The sequence below is a fragment of the Quercus lobata genome, chromosome 4 (assembly GCF_001633185.2).
Source record: "Quercus lobata isolate SW786 chromosome 4, ValleyOak3.0 Primary Assembly, whole genome shotgun sequence".
Lineage (NCBI taxonomy): Eukaryota > Viridiplantae > Streptophyta > Magnoliopsida > Fagales > Fagaceae > Quercus > Quercus lobata.
This window is the reverse complement of record NC_044907.1, coordinates 40,122,594-40,149,102: the sequence shown is the minus strand read 5'-3', so window position 1 is coordinate 40,149,102 and position 26,509 is coordinate 40,122,594. Positions and strand designations below refer to the sequence as shown.

Genomic DNA, 26,509 nt, shown 5'->3' with positions numbered 1-26,509 from the left:
TTGGAAGGTAGACATCACAAAACTTCATTACATATGTTGTTGAAATTTCAATTAACATTCTGGTAAGAAATCTAAGTTCCACCATATAATATTCAACTTAGTATTATTCTGAGTTGTGGTTCGTTGATCCAACTATCTTTGATAGCTTTTTCTTTCGCTCTACATTTCTTATAGAACTACATACACATTTCACCAACTTCTCAAAATTTGGAATATAATGTAACTGTTGTTAGTGGAAAGACTAATGCACTGATTTCCCTCAAACCTTAAGGTAAGAAAGTATCATTTCTCATATAGTCTATGTTGGTGGAAAATGTCTTTTCTTTTTCTTTTTTTCATCCTCCCAACTAAACCGACACTTCAGTTTTGGGGCAGAAATTCATTCCCTCATAAGGCATAACTCAAGAGAAAATTTTGTAATTTACCCATTTTTTAAAGTAGAAAATAATAATAGTATGACAACAACATTTCTCCGTGTGGTGAGCCGGCCTTTTTTACAACAAATCAAAGTTATTCCCACTGCAACAAAATGATAGCTTCAATTTTAATATTCCTCAACATTCGTCTCACTATATTTATAGCCAGAATGGTAACAAAGGATTGCCTTATTTGAATATCCTCTACCTGTTTAAAAATCTAGTTGATGAAATATTCACCAACCGTAAGAATTGAATCGTAGAAATACAAGAGTAAATTCATTGATTCCATCCATCCCCAAATCCTATTGCCCCAAATAAATAAATTAACAAAGGTTTCTCATTTGACATAGTTATAATTATAAGCTTTTTCAATATCATGCATGCTTGCTATTGCTAATAAGGTCTCACATGATTTTTTGTCCACATTAAAAGCAGAATCTGATTTTTGGTGTAAACTTTATAATCCATGTAAAACATTATGTGTCAATTTGGCAAAAATTATTTTTACCAACTTATTTTACTATTCAACTTATTTTTACTACTATTTATGGGTCTCACTGCACTTTTTGATACTATTTATGTGTGTTACTGTACTATTTTAGTTAACTTTTACTTTTATCTACAGTATTTTCAGCAAAATATTTTCAGTTTCAATTTCAGTTTCCCTTCTATGCAAACCTATGCAAATCATTGTTGTACTTGTGAAGCCACCGTTAGATTATCTTGACTTCTTTTCGTTGTGCAGTCAACCACTCAGGGTCGTCTGCCATTGTACCCAATATGTCAAGGCAATTAGACCCTGCAAAAATCATCTTTAAATTAGTAAACTTGTACTCGAATAAAGCCCGGCAAAAGATAATTATTTTTATTTGTTTGGGGTCCAAAAGTTCAGTGGAACTGTTATGATCATAAATTAGGCTAATAATTATCACATTCATTTTTGTACATATTATCTTTATCACATTTTAAAGGTGGAGTAATTCTTGGATACTTCCGGAGCATGAATGGTGGTACTTCCTCATCTCACATTCATGATATTGATAGGGTCTAATCATTAAATTCATAGTAGGATCCACCATAAATATGAGAGGAGAGAGCACAATTTATCCTTCTCTAAGAGTACCTAAGAATTTTCATTAAACGTGGACATCGCCTGTAAAATTAGGAATGCAATGCTTTTGGAATGTACATTAATGAGTGGATGAGAAAATTTACTACATAATTTATTATATATTACCCATTTTTGTAGACACGGCAAGTATGCTGTTTGGGAAAAAATTGGCTTTTGCCCCTTTCAAAAAAACAATCTGGCATTTTGCCATTTTTTCCAAATTAATTAGGAAAATGCCCCTCTTTTGAAACTCGATTTTCTCAAAATTGAGTTAAGCCATATAGTGACGTTTTTAAGTATCCTATAGTGACGTTTTACGGACTTATAGTGGCATTTTGTAATCCGATTTCCATGAAGTTGAGTTATCGGTAAAAAAAAGAAAAAAAGTTGCATGTAACTCGACTTCATGGAGATCGGATTACAAAACGCCACTATATGTCCTTAAAATGTTACTATAGACTCCTTAAAATTCCACTATAGGGCTCCAGAAATTTTTTTATTTTTTATTTTTTATTTTTATAACTCGATTTTGAGAAAATCGAATTTCAAAAGAGGGGCATTTTCCTAATTAGTTTGGAAAATGGGACAAAATGCTAGATATTTTTTTGAAAGTGGCATTTGCCCATTTTCTCCATGCTGTCTGATATGTTTTCCAACATCCTGAAATAACCACGTATTAGATTACTAAATACCAAATATGACGAAATAAAAGGATAAAAAATTTTGCCAAAAAAGAAATCTAGATTACATATTTTTGAAAAGTTACGCTCCACTACTACAAGGGTCACGGAGGCCATTGGAGAAGATGATGTTGCTACCAAACTTGTGGAGAACCCTTTTTATATGCTGCAATTTTACATTGAGAAACCAAAAAAAAAAAAAATTCATGTACATCATTTTTAAATCACTTACACAGTTACACAGACACACGCATAGAAAGAGAGATCGAATAGCCATCTTGACCACCAAAATTAGTTGTGGCCCAGTGGGGCTTAGGTTCGACTCCAAATTTCTTCACGCAGTAGTCCTCATATTCTTTGTAAACAAATGGTGATGCGGGAAATATGGTTTCATTGCCTCTCCCGATTTGCGTGACCAAATCACTACATGTCTGCAAAGGCCAAGAAGAGGTTTTAATTACGATAAAGTTTGGTAATTGTTGAAGCTGTGAATTCCATAATTTTGCAAATGAAATTGATTAAACTAGAAAAAGAAAATTGTTAAATGCATGTGCATTGCCTGCCAGTCCCAAGAAGTCAGTTTATCTGTTGAAGAGATAGCATTTAAATCATAGCAATTTCTACTTTCCCCATGATAAGCAACAACTCCGGAGAAAATTCGGCCAATAATGTCGGTTCCATTAGCTCCTCCGTCAGTACCTTTGCAGACAGTAGTCACGTCTGGAGGAGTATCATATTAAGCCACGACTAAATATATATATTCCAAGTAATCTTCCAATTCGGATGCCGCCTTCATTGGCCTAATGGTTAAAAAAAATGTTATAGGACAAAGAAAATAGAAATATAGTTGAGAACTATGTGACAGGGGCGGAGCTGTGGCCCCCCCAAAATTTGGAATTTTTTTAAAATATATATTTATATATATATAATTATTTTAATTTCTTCAAAATTTAGTCTATAAAAATAAGAATTCTCCTCCCCCAAATATTTGAATTAGTCCAATGATGCTCTTAAAAAAAATAATTGTTTTAATAGTTATAAAGATATAACTTTATTTTTCATAATTCTATTTTTTATTGTAAAATGTACTTTTATATCTGTCAAATATTTGATAAAGTTTGGCATTAATCATGTTTGAATCTATCTTTTTTAACCTATTATGTGATGATTAACAAGTCATTGACTCATTAAAAAAATCTTGTCACTAAAACTATACATGAAATGTGTCTTTAGTTGCCACATAATAGGTTAGAGTAAGATAACTTCAAATATGTTTGGAGATTAATTTATTCCTCTTAGTTTTGGATCATTCATGTTTTTGGAAATTTCATTAGTTCAATTGAAAGATTTTTTACTTACTTTAGTATAAAATTTGATAGTTTGTATTTAAAATGAAATTTTCTAAGAATTTCACTATGAAAATGGAAAAAATGAATTTTATTTTATGAAAGATTTCTATCAAACATAATTTTGATTGAAAATACTAATTTTTTTTTTTTTTTTGTTGGGTGTGTGTATATATATAACTTATCAAATAAAAAATTGTGTATATATATATGTGGGAGTTGTCTTGATAAATATATTAGTGCCGCAACTTGGCCTCCAAAAAAAAATTCCCTCACTCCGTCCCTGACTATGTGTAAGTTAATCATTTATACAGTTATATAAGATGAATGTAATGACATTTTCCTCGGAAAAACAAAAATATAGTGCAATTAATAACCATAAATTATAATTATGGTTAGCAGAGAAATGGGATATACGAAGACAAATGAAGAACTTAGTATTATTACTTGCAAGTTTTGAATTTCTTGCTGAGTTCTGAAAAGACCATTGGGTTTAGCAGCAATTCTATCGATCTCAGGCCGTGAACGCTTTATGGTATCATAGCAGTTCCAACTAACCTCCTATAATATACATAAAGGAACCAGACAATGCCGCTGAGCAACAAGTTTCTTAGCACAAAATATAAGGACCAGTTCAAAGTATAAACTATTGATTTTTACCTGAAAGTCCTTGGTAACAACGACATCATATGAATCAGGTGGCACAAGGCCATCGAAGTAAAGAAGGGGTGATGAAGAGGCTAATGCCCCCATTGCAATATGAGGATACTTTAGGCGGAACCATGCTGCAAGCGATGTTATAAAAAAGTGGAAAACATTAGAAAGTGAGATTAATATATAAAGTCTAGTTTGACTGAAATTTAATTTCTAATATTCATAAGACTTACTTCCACCATAAGATCCTCCAACGACTATAACTGGAGAGGAATCGGCTGATAAATTTTTCTTCAAGTCTATTATTACTTCAGCATACTCTGCTGAGTTAAAGTACCCGCGAATGGTAGCATTTTCCAATGATTCATCTCCTGCAAATCCATGTGGCATTGATTTTCCGTAGTAGCGATTCTGCAAGAAAAAATAGTTATGAAGCACAACTTTAGAATATTGTTCCATGATAGGATTGCCATAGGTGAATTTGTTCCAATAAAGAAAAAAAAGTTTCAAGGTCATAGAAGATACAATGTTACTATTTCTATATAATTAAATAATTATCATCAGTTGTGGAATCATATATTTAATGCGGTGAATCTAGTGATTGAAAAATGAAAAAGAAAAAAAGAAATTCAGGCTACGTTTGGTTTAGGGTGTTTTCATTACTCATCACTCATTTTTCATAATTCATCACTCATTTTTTGTGAGTCTCACACCAAGTGCTGTTGATTGGTTAGGCCCTATTTGGTTTTTTATTATTTTTTTTTTATTTTTTATCACTCATCACTCCTCACTCAATTTTCATCACTTACCACTCATCACTCAAAAATACCCCAATTTCTTATAACTCTGCTTGGTGGGTTGTTTGGGTGGAATATCTTAGTGGGTTTTTCAATTCAAACACTCACCTTTATGTCACTCACTGGGTCCCACAAAAATCAATTGCAAATCAGGTGTACAGAATAGTCACCAAGCCTACTCGCGTTGTCTCTCTCTCTCTCTCTCTCTCCTCTTCACGCCCTTTCCACGAATTTTTTTTCTAAATAACAATAAATATTAAAAAATTTAGTTAATTGTCACGTTTCAAAACAATGTTGAAAACTAGCATCTCGAGTGTCTAAAACTCGAGTTCCAAGATAAAAATCAAGTTTTTAAGTCTTGATTTGTAAGTGGATTAGTCTAAAGTGGAAAAAAATTAAGCTGAAAATCGAGTTTTAAAGACTCGATTTCCATAAATTGAATAAAAACGCCGCTATAGGTCTATAAAACGTCACTATAGGGCTTAAAAACGCTACTATAGGACTCCATAAATCTGTACTTATGAAAAAAAAATTTCCAGGAAAACGCCACTATAGGGCTTTAAAACGTCACTGAAAGGCTTAAAAACACCACTGTAGGTGAATTTTTTTTCGCATGAAACTCGAGTCTTAAAGACTCGAGATCTATGTGACCTTTTTGTAATATGGATCTCGAGTTTCTAAAATTCGAGATGCTATTTTCCTTTATTGTTTCAAACGTTGCCTAACTAACTATATACAATTCTTTTGCATTGTTGTTTTGCACATTACCTCCCTTTCCACAACAAAACACTCTTTTTCCCCAACTTCAAAAACCCATACACCACAGCAGCGTCTCTACTCTTTCACCACCGATCTTCAGCTCTCCAAACCCTCAATTTGCCTCTCATTTTCTACCACTCATTTCCCCTCCTCCACTGCGTTAGATCCCTCCGTTACCAAGAGGGCTGAAGGTGCTTTCAGAGGTTCCCTTCTCCTCTCTCATCTCGAACTCCAGAAACCCACACGAAGGAACCCCAGACTCCCAACTCTGAACACAAACTAGGTATCCCACGTTGCTTATCTTTCTCACCTTCAACTTGTAAACCCATCGCGGCACTGTGGGTCTGCTGAAGAGAAATTTGTGAGCCCTCTGTTGGTACGGTCTTATTTCTCATCGTTTTCATGATTTTGTCTATATATTTCATAAATTTTTTTTACTACAAATCTCGTAAATCTATCTCGAACAATCGAATGCTGTGAATATGAGGTTGGATTTAAACATTTTTATGTCAGGTTTTTTTAAATATGAAGATTGTAAGGTGTTGTTCAATTGCTCAATTGACTCAATCACGGTGATGAGAATTGAAGGGGAAAAGTATCTTGTTTATGGAGTGTTAATGGACATCCTTTTTGTTCTGCTTTCAATTCTGTGGGTCTACTGAGGTCAGAGAGTTGTGAGACCTCTATCTTTTGCTTAGTACTTAACGTTTTCATGATGTTGGGTCTCCCTCTCACTCTCTCTATATAGGTAGACAAAGACAGAAAGAGCTATTGAAGGAGAAGAGAAGTAGCAGTAGATCTGGTACTGCTTCCCTTCTCCTTTAATAGCTCTATGAGCAAAGTTTGTTTGGAATTGTTTCTTTGGCTTATTTTCTAGCTTTTCCACGGCTGTTTATGGAAATGTTCTTTTGTTTCCTCAAAATGATTAATGAAAAGTTTTTGTTGGCTTCTATAACCCACGGTTTTATGTAATAAGTTCATGATGGTGCTTAAGAAACTTTGGAAATAATTTGGAGTAGAAGTTTCATGCTTTGAGCTACCTGGTGAATATTTTGTATGAGGCTAGCACTATTATGTGATTGTATGTACGGCAGATTGACCGTATAGACGTATAGTAGTGAAGCTGCAATCACATTTATAATCAGCTTGCACAGTTGCACCTATTAGCTGTAGCTTTTTTGTTTTCTTCTTCTTCTTTTTTTGGAGTGGGGGGTGGGGGGTTATAAGATTATAAGTAGTAAGTAGAAAGTACACCTATTTGCTAGAATAAGTTTCCAAACCAAGAAACTCAACACAATGGGTAAAGGATACTTTTATATTTCAGTGCTGTTGCTTAAAATTATATTCTAGCATTTTCTCGGCTTTGTATGGATATGTGTTTGAGGCCATTGGTTCAAGTCTCATGCCAAGTTTGAGTCCTAATATATATTTTTCTGATTTTTACAACAAAAAATCAGAAATTTTCTTTGTGTTTGTGTTTGTGTGCAAGTGCTATGTGTGGAGGTTGTTCTATAAGGTTGCTCAATTATTAGGCTCTCCTACATTTATTTTATTCAAGAGCAATCCACTCTTTGTGCCTTTTGAATTGGGTTGAATATACATGTAGGGGTGGAGGTTTCAAACAATGTCAAAGGCAAGTAGTTATAACACCAATTCTAGTTGGCATTTGTGTGACATGGACCAGTGCATGGTGCGGATGTCTTTGAAGCTCCATAATTTTGGTAGGAGGTTCTATGGCTGTAGACATTGGAAGCCTGTGAGTATCAAATGTGCTTACTATTGTTTTCCCTTCATGGTTAAAACCATCATGCTCCTTAACTCATGTACTTACCAGCTTAATTTGTTAAATTTGTAGGATAGTGACCAACATTGTAAGTCCTTTAAGTGGTTGGATGGCAACACATGTAGGCGTGGTGCTGAAACAACACCAATTGTAATAGCAAAATTTACTAGGCTAGAGGCCGAGGCAGCTATAGCAAAAAATAATGAGACCGATGCCCATGCAATGTTAACAGAAGCACTTCAGAGGGAAAGAGCAGCGAAACGTATTGTTGAAAAAGCAAGGGTTGCACAGCGTATGGTCAATGATCGAGCCCATAAGTACAAGACTGCTTTAGTTATCTCATGGCTGATCTTTGCCATATTGTTGGTATTTTTACGTATGTCTAGTGAGTTTGGATTACGGCAAATGTGTCTGCCATGAATCTGAATGTGTACATGGGCCGCATAATGTAATATCATTAATGTTTTAGACATGGAAATGTATTGTACGTGTTGGACCAACAAATGTATTGTAGGTGCTGGTCCCAACAATGTATTGTAGGTACTTTCATTTTGACGAAACGGTTGTATGTGTTGAACTCTCAGTGGGAATGTTTTGTCAACAACTTATATATACTATCATTATTTTGTAAAATATCATATTATTTGTCCATTTGGTATGACAATTTCAAATATATTGTATTCGTTAACACTATATACACACTCCAAAGAATATTCACAAGTATTGTTGATGCATCTTGACTTTGTCACCAACGGTTACATATCCATGCATGATTCATATAATTTATATAATAGTCATCACCAAGGTAAAAGCAAGTCTGAACGGAAATTTGCAATCAAGAATACATAAGTCTGAATAGTAAGGGACATGGCCCGACATAAGTTCATACAAATGTTTCAAGTGATAATACATAAGGCAATGCATAAGATACTACATTCTAGTGTACACAAGGATGATTTATAGCACCAACTTCAAAACAACACATTCCAGTGTACATAGCGCAATACTGTTATAAAAAAATACATAACATTTGCTGAACATGCACCTAGTAAATGCTAATCGCCTGGCCTATGCTACCAAGTCTATAAATATCAAAATGTAAGCATTTACAATATAATTCCTGAGCAAAATCAATGCCGACGGGCAACATAATCAGCCCACATAGCATCAATGATGTCATCCCTAAAGTGGGTCATACATCTCTTTGATGCTTCCGACATCTCCACAACATGCCTTTGGTTTGCGGTGCTGGTGGAAGCTCCATTGTTGCCACCACCGGGCGGAACAATAGGATTTCCTTCATATTCAACGTTGTCCCATGTCTTATACAATTCATCACTCCTGTTATTAATATGTATAAAATTGTGTAGATAACAACATGCAGTAATCACATAGCACTGCCTATTGAGCTTGAAATTTGGCATTAAATTGAGGATGGGAAAACGAGCCTTTAGCACCCCAAATGATCGTTCAATAACCATTCGCAAGGAAGAGTGTTGATAGTTGAACAACTCTTTCTTGGTTGTTGGATTCCTGTTACTAGAATAGAATTCCTGGGCATGGTACCTAGTTGATTTGTGAGGTGGAAGGAAACTTGTGCCAATAGGCAAGCCTGAGACCACCATGTAGTATGATCCTACATGTTTATGAAGCTATTCAAAATTGGCTACAATAACTATAACAAAAACATGTAAAAATTGATAGCCTTTGAGATTAATTGTAGTACCCGTAAGTGGCCATTGGAATCCATGCTTCGGGTCACCAATCGCTGCCTCCAACACCCGTGAGTCATTAGCACTACCTTCCCACCCTGCATGAACATAAATAAATTGCATATCCATGTTGCACACACACAACACATTTGTGGTTACGATAGCCTTTCGGCTCTTATATGCTTGAGTCGCTTGTTTAGGAGGCCGAACACTCACATGGGTACCATCCATTGCCCTAACACATTTTTGCACATGACATAAGTACTGATGATGTATGTACCTAGTTAAATAGAATATGTTTACAATATAATTAAGTGATATATATTACCTCGAACCATAGCCAGTACTTGTTCACCTGAAGATGTTTGAGGAGGCAAACTATATCTGGATCTGGCTTAATCAGATGTCTTGCATACAAGTGAAGAGCCCTAACACCTTGTGGAAGTGGCGGGACACTGTCTCAATTGAGTGTTGGAATCTGTCTGCAATACACCTCATTCGAATATTGTGGCCAAGTATGTATAACAACATGGAGACCGCCTACGTGGCATTCACATCACCTTGCCCTTCCATCAAGTATCCATGACTGACAAACTCATCCACTAAATGTAACAGATACGGGCATGTCATGCGAAACATCTCGAAGCACTTATTAGGATTATTGTCAAGTTCATCCATGTATCCATGGCCCGTGAGGATACTATCACTCATGGGCTGTTTATCATAATGTCACTGCATATAGGCGAACATCTCACCTACCAAAGGATTCACAAAGTCAAACTCTACTTCATCTTCGCTATCACATTTTGAACCCCACCAGTCATCATCATCAGTATCATGACCAGCATCATCATAATCAATGTTTTCGAAGTATGATACATCAAAATCATAAGCCAAGAATGCATCTAACCATTCACTCCTTGATGCCATTGTCACCTAAACACCACGACGACATACTAATAACCCCTTTTATTTTATAAAATATACCAATGCTAATAACAAGCACTCAATAATAAACCAAGGCGAATATGGGAAATTATCATAAAAATTCCGAATAATAAGTTAAGATTATTCAACATACAGGACTGCATCAAGTCTAGAAATAAAGAAGGTAACCTGACAACATCCATAATAGAGAAAATAATAATTAACAAAACATCGGTTTTTGTGACAGAAGGTTCAAGTACTACAATAACCATCACATAATACTACAATACTACAATAACTATAACATAATAAAATAAGATCCATGTCTCAATCCTCCGAGTTAACAATATCATCCATCCATGCTCACCTCTTATGCTCCAGCATGCCCATGAACACCACCCTATTCTCCTTCACATGGAGAGCCTTTGAGATCTTCAAATATGCCTTGTTTCCAAGATCCTCATACTGATTAAGCATGTCAATGGCTTTCCCTAGAGAACATGGATCACTCTAGTTGCTGATTGGGCAAATTGCTCAAAAGTGCCACTTAACTTGCCCCTGTTATCGTTAAACCTCTCCCTCGTCATTGCAGTGTACTCCTTTAGGGCCACAATCATCTTACTTACTTTGTCGACTTTCTTCGCCACTCTCTTACCCTTGGCACTTGCTTCTTGCATAGGACACTTGCCTGTAGCTTGGGTTTGGTCAACACTATCAGTCTACTTCGTAGTCCGAGGAATACTATCTAAGTTAAGGGTGTAACAGTCATCATCAAGATGGATAGGAGAAGCATCAGTGGCAAGCTCATCCTCTAGTGTACGCTCTTCATCACTGTTCAGTGCAGGTGTGTTTGATGAAATTTGAAGGTGCCCATTTGTAGTATTGGGGGCAAACAACTGCTTCAGCTTATCGTAGTTGGGGCATCCCTTCTTTCACAGGTTATTTGCATTCCGATCAGCCTACAACAACACAAGCATAGGAACAATTGTTAGGCAGCAAAGTAATCACAACAATGCAAAGGCATACAATACTAACATGAACAGTAAAGTAATCACAACAATGCAAAGGCATACAATACTAACATGAAACTTGAAATGTATAAAGTAACATGCCGCCACCACATGCGCCCAAACCTCGTCAGTGCATGTAATAGTTTGGGTGGCCTCATCCTACCCTAACCCCGTACGATTCAGCAATTGACTCCACTTACGTTGTTTACCCCGAAGCATATTGTGCTTTTAGAAGACTTTCTTAGCAGTGAAAAGTTTACCAGTCCTTTTATTAAGTTCTTGTGTCATTGTTTCCCATATAGGGCCCTTAAAAACATCATTCTCCATGTTACCCTTTATTTGTTCCTCCACCATAATCTCTATAAATATGTGTTCTACATGGGGAGGCCACATTTTGTCATCTGCATCTTGGGATTCATGTGCCATCTAATTCAAATATCTCACATGGTAAGATGAACACACTTTGTATTGACAGGTAAATAAATGAACAAGGGATATTAATGTGTTATTGCGACCAAGTATGTTGCGTACTGAGAAACTGCACAAGTAACTCTACATAAACATGCAATACATGTAAATAAAGATAACACCATACTAACATATACTCCAGTTCATAGCTAAATATGTACATTGTGACCATGTAACATACAAAAAGTCAAAAGACCGAAGCATTGTTTTACTACAAAAGTGGTCATTAATAACCATAGGATAGTGCATGTGAAAGTGTACGCTAACAACACTATAGTAGTCTACAAACCATAGTGGGAACAAAATAAGTTAGCAGAAACAAAATGGTTAGCCATGCACTACAATGCTTTTGAGTCCACCAATCGCCTCTTACTGAGACGGACTAGCCCCCTCATCCGGACCTGCCACTGGCCACCCACATCTTGGCCCATAACGAACTTTGTTGGCCCTACAATACTCCCTTTGGACATGCATGAACCGATGCATAACCTGCCTCTTGCAGAAATCATTCCCAATCCAAGCGTTGAGAGTGTTTGTGATCACATCCCACAATGGCTCACGAGGAAGCCCTACCTCAAAATTACCGAGCAGGAATTGGCCGAAGACAATGTCACAAAGTTCATCGACACAGTCATCGTCCCACCTCCTTAAATCCCTAGCCATCTAACAACAATCTCTGATCATGTAACAATCACATATAAACAATAAACATTTCCATGTATTCAATCAAAGTCAGAAAATAGTGTTTAGGGGTCTTATCTTAAGGTGCAATAGTTTTAACTTTATCCTCCCTTAAAAACCCACCATATTTTTTATGGATATGGATATAGTTAGCTATGTTACATACTCTATTGATCTATTGATGTATATTCTGTCAATAGCTACATCTTATCAGTTAAACTAAGTAGTAACTAAAGTAACAATCATAAAATAAAAAAAAAAAAAAAAAAAAAAAAAAAAACAAGATAGAGCAACTAAGGCACATCCATCTTTGATTCTAATTTTTTTTTTTTTTTTTTTTTTGAAAAAGGTACATCCATCTTCCATTATAAGAATATCACATGAACCATGTCGAAAAATAGTATAATCAGTGAGCAAATAAACAGGGGAACCCACAACATGGATTAACCAAAGAAAACAAAATGATGATTAGTTTTCTTAAAAAATGAGCAAAGCAGACATTGTTTACATTGTTCAAAAATGAGCAAAGCAAGGGAACCCACAACATGAGAGGGTGATTAGTTTTCTTAAAAAAAGATGATTAAAAAAACTAAATTTAAACCTCAAGGAATCTGTGACAGTGTTTTGGTAGAGTTTCGGTGCAGATAATTTTTTTTTCCCAAGCCAACAACAGAGCAAAGCAGACATTGTTCATAATACCATGGCTGTAACAAAGGAACAAGACAGAGAAACTTTTAAAATAAAAAATAAAAACAAAAAAGAAGAAGCATAAATGCTATACTTGAGTAGAGAGTAAAAAAAGAGGCATAAATAAACAAGCATTAATAGCCAAGTGAGCCAAGGTCTCAGTAAACATAACACTAAAAATGGAGGAACATGGAAAAAACAAAAAAAAAAATATATCAAAATAAAACCCAACAGATGGAGGGGCTGAATTTGGGTCTCACTGGAAACAGAAATTGGTGAACAGAGCTGTGTGTATATCTCGGGCTGAAGGTGCTGATCAGCGGAACTGGATCTCTGCTTCAATTGTTGAAGTGTGTTGTGGGTTTGGGAGAAGGAAAAGGGAAAGTGAGACGAAGTGAGCTAGCATGGGTAGTTGGGAAAGTTATTACAAAATATCCGTTGGAGCTTCTGTGGGTCTGCAATGATGTAACTACACACTGCTGTAGGACCCAATTGTGCTCCAAAATTACACCTATTACCACTAAGTTAACATAACTCATCACTTGAAAACAGCCCAAGGCTGTTTCTGAATTTGTTAACTCATGCCTCAAAAAACTCAGTTTTGTTAACTGAGTGAACACCCGTGAAAACCATCCAAACAAACATTCTATAGGTGGGCCCCATAGATTTTGGGTTATGAGTTAATAAAACTCAGTTTTGCAAAATCCAAACAAGGCCTTAAGTTTTCATTATCAATTTCCATAACTCATAACTCAAAAAATTAAGTTAGAGTTGTGAAAAATGAGATTAACTTTTTATTGTTTTCAAGTTATGGAAACTAAGTTTTTGTGGCATATTTGTAATTTTGTGACACATGGCTTCTCTCATCAAGTCAGACCAAAAGTGGTCCAATGGTCACTTTGTTCTTTTCATCTCTTTCTTCTTCACTTTTTCTCTCTCAAGTTCTAGATGCTTCATTCTTTCTTTCTTCTTTTCATCTTTTTCTCTCACCCAATGTTTCCTTCTTTCTTCTCCAACCTGGATACACCACTTGAACCTCAAATTGGAACTCTCAGCCTAACTCAACTCTCATAGCTCTCTTGCATTCAAGTTCTCTCAATAGCTCTCTTAGCCTCAAAGCTTTCTCGGCCTCTCATCTTTGGTTTGGGTAGTTCGGTTCAAGATCTATTGGTAGTTTAGTTCAAGATTTGGTGATTTGTTTGTTTCCAAACCTCTTTGGTTTGGATTTGTGGGTTTTTTTTATGGGTTGGTATGGAATTTGTTATGGGTTTCTTTGTTTAAATATCTACGGGTGTTTTTTGGGTTGATCTGATATTTATATGGCTTTCTTTGGTTAACATTTTTGTGTGTTTATGGAGCTATTGGTGATTATAATCTTTGCTACTGTGATAACTGATTAGGTGTTTAAAGTGGAAGAAAAGTAGTATTTTGATAGTTGAGGTTTGGAAAAGATAGATGAGATATGGGTTGGAATACAAATGCATTTGTATTTTTTTCTTCTTCTATGGAATGGAGAGAAATGGAAGAGTTCCATGTAGGTGCTTAAAAACAGATGTAATAGCAGTTATGAGTGTGACTGACTAGTGGGCTCTACACTTTCGAGTTAAAGTTTCTCCTTTAAATTGAAAAATAAGCCAATAACTGATGCCAAACACACTTGGGGAGTGAGTTAATAGAAAATAGAGAATTGGATATAAGATATGAATTGAAGTTTTCGATTAGAAGAACTAAGAAATGAGAACTGAGATATGCGTTAGTAGTTGATGATGCCGAAAATCGTCAATAAATCACACAATCCTCATATGCTCAAGACAATACCTATACAACACAAAACAAGAAGACCTTAGGGGAGTACCAGTGTCGTACCAGCCAAAGACCCTCCGAAGGTTAAGTTAGAAAAACTTTTCACAATTCTAGAGTGCTAGAGCTGAGTGAATCGTGCGTACATTTGCTTTCTGAGGGCTTCTGGTTTTTATAGTAGTCTAAACCAACCTTTGTTTCTTGGCCAAGAAGATTTTTCCTTGTGGGGAAGATCCTTATAAATATACATATTTTGTGAGATTCTTCCCATATAGAGATTTTGTTGACTAGGGTTAATTGTAGGGTGCAAGATATTTCCATTTAGGGTTGCTTGGGGACTTCCTAAGCCATGTAAACAACACGTGGCTTCTGTATCTGTCCCCTCTTGCTTGCTAAGGTGGAATCCATCCACCACAGAGGATCCATCCATCATACCCTATCACATCCGTCGATCCCAGTTGGCCTTAGGAGAACAGATCCTTCGACTCTATTTTTATCCTCTCTAGCTGTCCCCTCACTCTAAGAGTTTGTCGCTTTATTTGGCGAGCAGGCTCTTAGAGTGATGGAATGATTCAACCCTCAGGGAATGCATCTTGATTGACAGCCTAGCCTAGTGTATTTAATGCACTAGGGACATATGTCATATTGATTAATGGTTGACTACTCAGATCAATGCGCCCCTTCGTCTTCCATGCCATTTTCTCTATATATATATGCCATCTTACCTTCTCATTTTTCACTTTTCATTGTGAATTTCTAACCAAAGCACTACCATCACCTTATTGCTAGCACGTATGCCATCCACTTTATGTGACTGTCTTCAAGGCTTTCTCCATTGACTTTCTTTCATCGTTAACTTATAAGTGCCCTACTCTTATACTTATATTTTGTTTCCCTTTGCTTGTTCATCCATTATGTAAATCTTGTAGAGTCCTAGGGTTTATCCATCACGTGTAGGTGACAGATGTCTAGTGAGGTGTCGAGTGACCAGTCGTGTGTCCGCGATGAGGCAAGCTACGATGAGTGTACCCGTCAGGTTAAAACAACCCTGGCACCTCTTCTGATGAACGAAGTCCGTCATCCAATTCACTTTCCTCGGAAATGGATGGGGATGTAGATGTAAACGAGTCAAAGGATGACTCAAATGACCAGATGGCTAGTGCTGAACCCCCAACCCAATCCGTCATAGGTCTTGATGGCCTTAGGGAATTCATTATCCTTCCATTGTGGACGATAAATGACTTTAGGTCTACAATTAGGCAAAAACAATTTGATACACTTAGAGAAAAATTCCAGATTCCTATCAACATACCAATTCATCTACCTTACAAGTCCAAAAAATGCTACTACAAAGGTATGGATAACGTCGGAGTGTATGAGCAAATGCTTAAAGCGGGACTAAGGTTCCCATTAAGCGCTCTTCACCTTCGCCTTTTCCAATATCTGGGGTTAGTCGTCACCCAGATCTCTCCTAACGCCTAGAGGATTTTCATTGGCACAGAGGTCCTGTACGAAGTCCTTTCAAACGGGGCATGCAGGATGACGGTGGATGAATTCTTCCTACCAAGGAAGCCGTCTCTTAGGCTAGTTTGTGAGACCCCTGACTCCAATAGGAACTGGAAGAGTCGATACTTTTTCCTTGATGGGGACAACTGGATGTGCCATCCTGATGACCAGGAGTTTATGCCAGTTGATAAGACTTGGGGAATAATGCCCCCGTCTGGTATGTGTCTGTCGGTCCTTCAATTTTTCTTTATCATTGCTAGTTTTACATAATGTTTTGATTGTCTCCTTTCGCAGCTCGAGACCGTCCAGAGGTTACCCTTGAGCAGTGGAGTTTTCTGGAATGGATTTTTAGGATCGAATTGAAGGAGAGAACTTGGGTGAAGCTCATTACCTTGGACACTCTCTATTGGTACTACGAGGGACCTAAGCCCATCGAAGCTGCCCGTTGCTACGATCGTTTAGCTCGCCAACGTAAGTCCGCCACATCTTTTATTTTGTTTGTAGTAACTTCACCTAACTCTTCTTTGGTTCGTCTTATTTAGAAATAGAGGATGGGAAGAGGAAAGCCTACATTAAGCAGCAAGCAGCTGCAAGGAAGAGGGGAGGAATGGGTACATCTAACCCATCTACTAAGAGGAAGCCGTCTGATAAAAATGATCGTCCACCTAAAAAACCCAAGATGGTGAAAGAGCCCGTCGTGGCTATTCCTACTAAAGGGAAGCTTCCTCCCCTGCCCGTCCATGGGAAAGGCAAAGGCTTGATGACGGGTCAAGTTCCTGGTGATGAAAAATGCCCCGTCCTTCTTCGTGAAGATCCCCAATATGCTCTAAAGCAGCTCTCGTCCATCCTCACAAGTGAAGAGTATAAGGACTTGGGAAACCATTCTATTGAGGCCATGATGGTCGAAAGAAAAAATATCTATTTGACAGCACTTCTTCCTATACCTATGAATTTCATTGGACCCAAAAATGATACATTGGAAGACTCTTTTGGCTCTTCCAATATGAATAGGTTGATTGTTTCACTCCTGTATCTTCCAAAAGGAAAAAAGGTCTCTGAGAGCCTTTTCCTAGATCTCTTTAGCTTGGCTTAGGTTTGTTTTCGTTTACCTTTTCTTTCCATCATGCTGTTTGTTCATTAATTTATGATGTTGAAACTAATCCTGTTTTTGGATGCTGGTAGGGGCCCTCATGATAAAGGGCTTGATGGACCGCTGCATGTCCCAAGCGACAATGGTGGACCATGTAAAGGCTAGGGTAGAGGCGTCAGAGGCCGAGCTCGGGGAGTTGAAGGCCTGGAAGGCCGTCTAGGAGAAGAAATTTGACCTAACAAAGAGGCTCCTAGAAAAGGCGGAGGTGCCAAAAAAATTTCTTCAGGACAAGGAGGATGAAATCACCAAGTCCAAGAAGCTGCTATGTCGAGCTAAGGATGATGCAATCAAGGAGTACTGCGATTCCGACACCCTTCTATTCAAGCTGGGAGGTTCTTTTGCTGATGGTTTTGACGATTGCCTCCGTCAAGTTAAGGCTTCCTTCCCGGATCTGGACCTATCTCATATCAGCATTAACACCGAAGGCCAAACTCCAGCTCGTCCGGTTGAATCAGAAGGAACTGAAGATCTTTTTACTGATGATGTCAATCCTAACCCCCCAAATTGATGGGGAAGCCATTCCTGCTGACCATGAAAAATTCGTTGAGGATGGTAACTATCAGCTTGAAGATGTGTAGGTTGAAGACAAGAATGAAGAGACCCCTTCCATCTAGCAATAGTTTTTTTTTTTCCCACAAAGATATCTTGTAAGAACAGTATTTATGTTTAATTTATCTGTTGCTTATCACCTTAACATGTAGACATTTCCCTCTATGGGCTTTTATAATATTTTGGTTATATGCTTGACAGTGTATACTTGCAATATATATATCCGTCCATTTTGGACCCACACATGTAAGTTTTCTTTATGATGAGCCTGCGTCAGTCTTAGTCATTGCTCTAGGATGAACCCGTCCATTATCCTGGACTTTTAATGGAGATAAGTCATCCTTTCAAGATGAGCCTGTCTGTTTTGTGGACTTTGTAAATACAAAAAATCCCTCCAAGATGAACCCATCCACTCTATGGACTTAGTAAATACAAATCACCCCTTTAGGATGAACCCGTCCACTCCTGTGGACTTGGTAAATACAAATCATCCCTTTAGGATGAACCCGTCCACTATGTGGACTTGGTAAATACAAATCATCCCTTTAGGATGAACCCGTCCACTATGTGGACTTAGTGAATACAAATCATCCCTTTAAGATGAACCCGTCCACTTTGTAGACTTGGTAAATACAAATATCTCTTTAGGATGAACCCGTCCACTATTCTGAACTTTATAAGTACAAATCATCTCTTTAGGATGAACTTGTCCACTTTGTGGACTTGGTGAATACAAATCATCCCTCTAAGATGAACTCGTCCACCATTCTAGACTTTTAATGTAGATAAGTCATCCATTTAGGATGAACTCGTCCACTCTGTGGAGTGAGTAAATAAAAATAATCTCTTTAGGATGAACCCGTCCACTTTTGATAATAATAATAATGTAGATAAGCATACATACAGAATTTCTAAATAACTCCTCTTATTGTGAAAAATTTGTGAATTAAAATTGTCTTTTGAAAAACGAAAAAAAACTGCCTTTTGGGCTTAAAAGAAACTGTAGATAATAAATAATAAATTAAAATGAAATAAACTGGAAATAAGGAGTGTCGTCGCTTTTGCCACTGTCTACTGGTAGTACTTCTTAAGGTGGTTTGAGTTCCATGGGTGATGCAACTTTTCTCCGTCCAGTGTCTCTAGGTGGTAGGTTCCTTTCCTATGCCATGATGCAATTCTGTATGGTCCTTCCCAGTTAGGTCCTAGCTTCCCTAGGGAGGTGTCTTTTGTGGCGCCCATCACCTTTCTTAAGGCAAGATTTACAACTTGGAAGTCCTTATATCTGACCCTAAAGTTGTAATACTTGGCCATGAGGTCTTGGTATCGTGCTAATCTTTACTCAGTCGTTGCTCTTACCTCGTCCACCAGATTAAGCTGCAGGCGTAGCGCTTCGTCATTTCTTCCCCCGTCATGGTTTCCTACTTGGTAGCTTGTGGGTCCTACTTTAGTTGGAATGACCGCATCGCTTCCATATGCCAGTCGAAATGGTGTTTCTCCTGTAGGTGTTCTTGCTGTCATTCGGTATGCATACAAGATGCTTGGCAATTCCTCCAACCATATGCCCTTTGCCCCCTCGAGCCGAGTCTTGATGATTTTGAGTAAGGACCGGTTCATGACCTCAACTTTTCCATTGGCCTGAGGGTGAGCGAGAGATGAGTAGTGATTCTTGATCCCAAGTTGCAAGCAAAAGTCTCTGAATGCGTCGTTGTCGAATGGCTTCTCATTGTCTGAGACCAGCACTCTGGGTATACCATACATGCAAACGATGTTCCTCCATACGAAGTTTCGCACATTCTTCTTCGTGATGGTGGCCAGTGCTTCTGCTTTCACCCACTTGGTGAAGTAGTCTATGCCAACCACCAGGAATTTTAGCTATCGAATTGCTGTTGGGAATGGACCCAAAATGTCTGACCCCCATTACGCAAAAGGCCATAGAGCTGTCATTGGAGTGAGTTCTTCTGATGGCTATCGAATGAGGTTGACAAACCTTTGACACTTGTCACACGTTTTAACGTAAGCAGTGGCATCCTTCTACATGGTAGGCCAATAGTATCCTACTCGGATGAGTTTATGTACTAATGATCGTGACCCAGAATGGTTCCCGCAAACTCCTTCGTAGACTTCTCGCATTACATAATCTGCCTCCTCTGGGATGAGACACCTCAAATACGGTCGAGAGAAGCCCATTTTGTATAGAATGCCTTTAATCAGAATGAAGCGTGCTGCTTGAACCTTCAACTTCCTTGTAGCTTCCTTACCATCAAGCAACACGGCATCCTTTAGGTATGAGATATTGGAGTTGTCCAGTAGTTTCCAAGGCCTATTTCATGCACGCTGACACTATCTATTAATGGTGAGATTTGAACGAAGGATAGTACCTAATTAGGGATGACCATGTGTTCTGTTGAGGCGGCTTTAGCAAGATGGTTGGTGTGCTTATTCTCCTTCCTTGGTATTTGAACAAGCTTTACTTGGTGGTCATTAACTCGATCCTTTACTTGCTCAAGGTACTACTTCATTTGTTCGTTCTTGCACTCATAGTTGCCGTTAACCTAGTTGATTACTACTTGGGAATCACAGTATACGACCATACTTTCGGCTCTTACTGCCTTGGCGAGATCCAGCCCTGCTATCAAAACTTCGTAATTATTGGTTGTGGGGAAGTTCAAATGGATCATGCATTCAACCTTATCCCCTTTCGGTCTGTAGATTACCATACTTGCTCCACCTGCTTGTCTGTTGGAAGATCCGTCCATGTGGATGCTTTATTGGGGGCTCTCTTCTGCTCCCTGGTCTTCCGTGAGAGTGAATTCTGTGATGAAGTCAGCAATGACTTGTCCCTTTATGGCCTTACGTGGTCAGTATTGTATGTCGAATTCGCTCAACTTAATTGCCCATAGCGCCATCCGTCCAGCGGCTTCAGGGCTACTCATTGCTCTTCGAAAAGGCTTATCTACTAGGACGGTCACAGTATGTGCTTGGAAGTATGGCTTAAGTTTATGAGCGACAGTCACTAATGCAAAGGCGAGTTTTTCCGTTGGTGGGTACCTTTCTTGTGAGCCTCTGAGTGCCTTGCTAGTGTAATACATAGGCTTTTGTACCCTATTTTCTTCCTTGACTAAGGCTGCATTGACAGCTGCTGGGGAGACGACCAGATAGAGGAATAATTCTTCCTCAGGTTTGGAGGGACTTAGCAATGGAGGGGAGGAGAGGTATGCTTTCAGGTCTTCAAATGCTTGCTGACACTCAACCGTCCACTCAAACGATTTCTTCAACGTATGGAAGAAAGGTAGGCACTTATATGTTGCTATTGAGACAAACCTGTTTAGTGCAGCAATCCTGCCATTCAGGCTCTGTAATTCCTTGATGCTTGTTGGCGGCATCATCTCCATCATTGCCTGTATCTTGTCTAGGTTGACCTCGATGCCTTTTTGGGACACCATGAACGCTAGGAATTTCCTTGCCATTACCATAAATGCACACTTGCTTAGATTCAGCTTCATGTTATAAGACCGAAGGATGTCGAAGGTCTCTTGGAGGTCATTCAAATGATTGTTCTCTTGCAAGCTTTTTACCAGCATTTCGTCCACGTAAACTTGCACATTCCTCCCACTCTGATGTGGAAACATTTTGTTCATCAGTCTTTGACATGTGGCACCCGCGTTCTTGAGTCTGAATGGCATCACATTATAGCAGAAGAGACCCTAACTGGTGACGAATGAAGTATTCTCTTGGCCGGCCTTATCCAGCTTGATCTAGTTGTACCTAAAGAATGCATCCATGAAGTTTAGTAATCGGTGCCTTGCAGTCAAATCCACTAAGACGTCAATCCGCGGAAGTGGGTAGCTATCCTTGGGGCATGCCCTGTTCAGGTTCGTGAAGTCTACGCACATCTTCCACTTTCCATTGGCCTTTTTAACCATCACTATGTTGGCCAACCAGTCGAGGTAGTATACTTCTCGAATGAAGTCTGCTTCCCGTAACTTACGAACTTCTTCGGCTATGGCTTTGTCCTGTTCCTGCGTGAACACCCACTTCTTCTAACAGACTGGAGAGAAAGAAGGCAATACATTCAACTTATGGACTATAATTGAAGGATCAATTCCGAGCATGTCCTCATGGCTCTAGGCGAATATGTCCTGATTCTCCCTGAGAAACGTTGTAAAGGCCTGACGGATCTGCGGGCTAACTAGAGTTTCGACCCTGGTTGTTCGTTTGGGCCTAGCATCGTCTAAGATTACCTCTTCCAATACTTCTATTGGTTCCGCCACTATTTGTTGTTCCTCTACAGACATAGTTTGCAAGTGGTTGTCTATCTCCAACATGGTGATGTAGCACTCGCGCGCTGCCACTTGATCTCCCCGTAGTTCTCCCACTCCGTATTCGGTTGGGAATTTTATCATTAGGTGGTAAGTCGAGGTTATCGCCTTCCATGAGTTAAGGGTTGGACGACCCAATATAGCATTGTAAGTGGATGAACAGTTGACAACTAGGAATGTGACATTCCTAGTGATCTGCTGCGGATAATCTCCGACTATCACGGACAAAGTGACTACTCCTAGTGGGTGCATCCTTGTTCCTCCGAATCTGACAAGCGGGGTGTTGACTAGAATCAGCCGTTCCCTATCAATCCTCATCTGCTAGAATGCTGAGTAGTAGAGGATGTTGGCAGAGCTCCCATTGTCCACTAGGTCTCGATGGGTGTTGTAGTCCCCGACCCGAACGCTAATCACAAGCACAACATCGTGAGGGTGGTGGAGGCGCCTGGCATCTTCCTCTGTAAAACCAATGACAGGGTTGTCAAACTGTGCCATCTTCGGGATAAATCTCGTTAACTGGACATTGTAGACCATCCGTAGGTAGGTTTTTCGTGCCTTCTTGGATGAGCCAAATGTCATGGTTCCTCCCACGATTCCTTATGTCTCCTAATGGTGGCCTGGGATGCTCATTTTCTCTTCATGTAGGTGTTTCTAGGCTGGTCCATCCTTCCCTTACCGATGAACCTTTGCAACTTCCCTTGCCTAATAAGAGCTTTTATTTGCTGTTTTAAGTCATAGCAGTCAGATGTGTCATGACCGTGGTTGCGGTGGAAATGACAGTATTTGTCTCTGGACCTCTTGCTAGGGTCTCCCTTCAGCTTGCCAGGGAATGTCAGTGCTCTTTCATCCTTGATCTGCATCAAGACTTAATCAATTGGGGTGTTCAAAGAAGTGAAGCTTGCGAACCTTCCAATGGGAGGCTTAGAGCTCCTATCCTCCCTTCTATCTCCTGTCCTTGCTATCTTTCACCCCTTGTCCTATCGGGATTCCTCCTGTTTTTCCCTTTTCCTAGGCTTCTCTTCGCGAGTTAGCAGTGCGTCTTCCGCGTTCATGTATTTAGTAGCCCTGTAGAGTACATTTGACATAGTTTTTGGGTCATTCTTGTATAAAGAGAACAAAAACTTACACTTCCATAACCCATTCATGAATGCGGCCATGAGTATCTTGTTGTCAGCTTCATTGATGGAGAAGGCCTCCTTGTTAAAGCGGGCTATGTTAGACATCAGCATCTCATCTTCTCGTTTCTTAATGCTCATCAAGCATGCAGTTGACTTCTTATACCTGTGTCCCCCAATGAAGTGTGAGGTAAACTGGGCACTTAACTCCTTAAAGGTACCAATGGAATTGGGTGTCAACCTGTTAAACCAAATCCTTGTGGGGCCCTTCAATGTAGTGGAGAAGGCCCTGCACATGATCTCGTCCGCCACTCCTTGCAAGTGCATTAAGGTCTTGAAAGACTCCAGGTGATTTAAGGGATCCTTGGACCTGTCGTAAGTTTCTACCTGTGGTATGCGAAACTTTGGTGGAAGGGTGAATGAGGTAACTGGTACCGTTAAGGGCGAGTCCGTCCGATGGACTAGCTCGTCGAGGTCGCTTAACACCCGTCCTCTGAGGGCGTTCATCATGACGTCCATCCTCTCTTTCATCATTTGCATCTCCAGTATCTGCAGCGGATGGACGGTTTGTATCCAGTCACTCTTGTCTGCTTGGGGCGTTGCTGCCTTCCGTCCCTTCTTGATTCCTTCTCTCAACACTGGTTCCTTCCTGGTCTTCCTACTAAGTGTTTAGTGCTGCGTTCTTTTGGCGCAACTGTTCCTTTAGGTCATGATTTTGTTTGGTGAAGCATTCTATTGCCGCTGTGAGAGTCTAGACCTGCCTCTCGAGGGCGGTGGTACGCGATTCATCTCCTTGAGCATTGTTGGTGGTTGCCATCGAGTAAGTACCGTACAACTCTTTGTCCAGGAAGCGATAGTATGGCTTGCAAATTTCTTCCCTACAGACGGCGCCAACTGATGATGCTGAAAATCGTTAGTAAGTCACATAATCCTCATGTGCTTGAGACAATACCTACACAACATAGAACAAGAAGACCTTAGGGGAGTACTGGTGTGGTACCAACCAAAGACCCTCCGAAGGTTAAGTTAGAAAAACTTCTCACAACTCTAGAGTGCCAGAGCTGGGTAAATTATGCGTACCTTTGCTTTCTGAGGGCTTTTGGTTTTTATAGTAGTTTAAAACCAACATTTGTTTCTTGGCCAAGAAGATTTTTCCTTGTGGTGAAGATCCTCATAAATATACATATTTTGTGAGATTCTTCCCATATAGAGATTTCGTTGACTAGGGTTAATCGTAGGGCGCAAGATATTTTCATTTAGGGTTGCTCGGGGACTTTCTAAGCCATGTAGGCGACACGTGGCTTCTATATCCATCCCCTCTTGCTTTCTAAGGTGGAATCCGTCCACCACAGAGGATCCGTTTGTCATACCCTATCACATCCGTTGATCTCGATTGGCCTTAGGAGAATGGATCCGTCGACTCTATTTTTGTCCTTTCCAATAGTAAAGGTAACCAACTTTCTCTAGTTTCTGCAACCGTAATCATAAAAGTTTCTAAAAATATTTTCTAAATTATTGCCCTTAGGGCATCTGTTAACTTTTTACAATTAAAAATACGTTTATACTCACCTCAATGTACAACTCCAAAGCACCAAACTTGCGAGAATTCTTCAGCATGAATCCTGTATGACCAACATCATCATCAATGGAAGCCTCCTCTCCCATATATGCAAATATGGGAGCACCTGCCAGGGCACCATGCCAATGCTTAAAATTCACAACATATCTTTGCCGGAAAGTGGTGTAGCTTACGAGCTGATAATTGAAGTGATTGAGCGTTTGGTCATAATGGAATGTTTGATAATCATTGTTTGAGTCAGATGCAATTAGAGATGGTCTGTGCACACCATTTCTGTCCTTATTGTGTCCTAGCACACTGAGTCTCAGTTTCCTTGGTTGTAAAGCACAAGTAAATGTAATGAAGAACATGAGAATAAGTAAACATGAAAGCCATAAAGTTTCCTGGAATAATCTAGGAGCTCTAATGGCCATGATATAAGTGAGAAACAAATTGAATGGGAAACCTTTGGTATCATATTTACGTGGACAAAGAACTATCTTTATACAACTAAATTTGGGTTGATCCCAAAATGATTGTAGGATTTTTGCATTCAAATTCATTGTTAGAGCATCCACATTGGTGGAGCTATAAATTTAACAATTTGGCACCATAAAAAACTACTTTATCTATTTTGCCTTCACACTTTACAAATTATCCAACATCAGTGGTTTTATTTTCGCTTTCAACACAATAAAATAATATAAAAAATACAATAAAATAATATATTCTTTACAATAAACAACAATCATAGCTACCGCCACCACCAATGTTACTGCCACCACTGCCACTGCAATTGCCACCAACATCGCAACCGCCACCATCAGGAAAAAAAAAATTCTCACCAATATTAGCTAGTAATAACCTACCACTTAAAATTTATTGTGAAAATATTTTAGTAGGATTTCTTAATTTTAATTTCTTATTATTCTTTATTTTATTTTTCCCTTTATCTCTTTATTTGGTTTCATCCATACACGTTTTTTTTTTTTTTTCCTCTTTTTTTCTCCTCCACACCTGTATACTCCTCTTAACTCTCCTCCACACACATATACTTCCTTATCTTCACTCTATCTTCATTTGCATTTTTGTTTTCTACTTTAGCTCTCTCTCTCTCTCTCTCTCTCTCTCTCTCTCTCTCTCTCACTCTCACACACACACACATAGAGATCGGCGAGTCAGATTTGCTAGGTTTTTTCTCACATACATGGATTTTTTTTCTTTTTTTCTTTCTTCCTTTCTCTTAGATTTGGTCCTTTTTTTTTCCTTTTTTTTTTTTTTATATCCTTCTGATTTGATTAGTTTTAAGATTGTGATTTGAGTTTGTATTTTGATTGTGATTGAGTTTAGGTAGAGATGTTTGGGTGAGAAAAGATCTGGAATGGATGAGTGGAGGAAGAAAGAAAAAAAATGAAAGAGAGAAGAGAGATTGGCGAGGTCGGCGAGGTTAGCGTTGGGCAGGCAAGATCGACGAGTGA

General features: G+C 38.8%; 1 protein-coding gene and 1 pseudogene across 1 annotated transcript; one reads left to right on the top strand and one right to left on the bottom strand.

Annotated features, from left to right (window-relative positions):
- Nucleotides 1-1,087: 1,087 nt before the first annotated feature.
- On the bottom strand, nucleotides 1,088-25,465 carry LOC115985185 (annotated as a pseudogene).
- Nucleotides 5,784-8,162, top strand: LOC115988012. Its single transcript, XM_031111638.1, has 3 exons — nucleotides 5,784-6,142; nucleotides 7,373-7,522; nucleotides 7,622-8,162. The coding sequence occupies exons 2-3, from the start codon at nucleotides 7,391-7,393 to the stop codon at nucleotides 7,967-7,969; spliced, it is 480 nt and encodes a 159-aa protein (XP_030967498.1). The 5' UTR covers nucleotides 5,784-6,142; nucleotides 7,373-7,390; the 3' UTR covers nucleotides 7,970-8,162.
- Nucleotides 25,466-26,509: the final 1,044 nt, after the last annotated feature.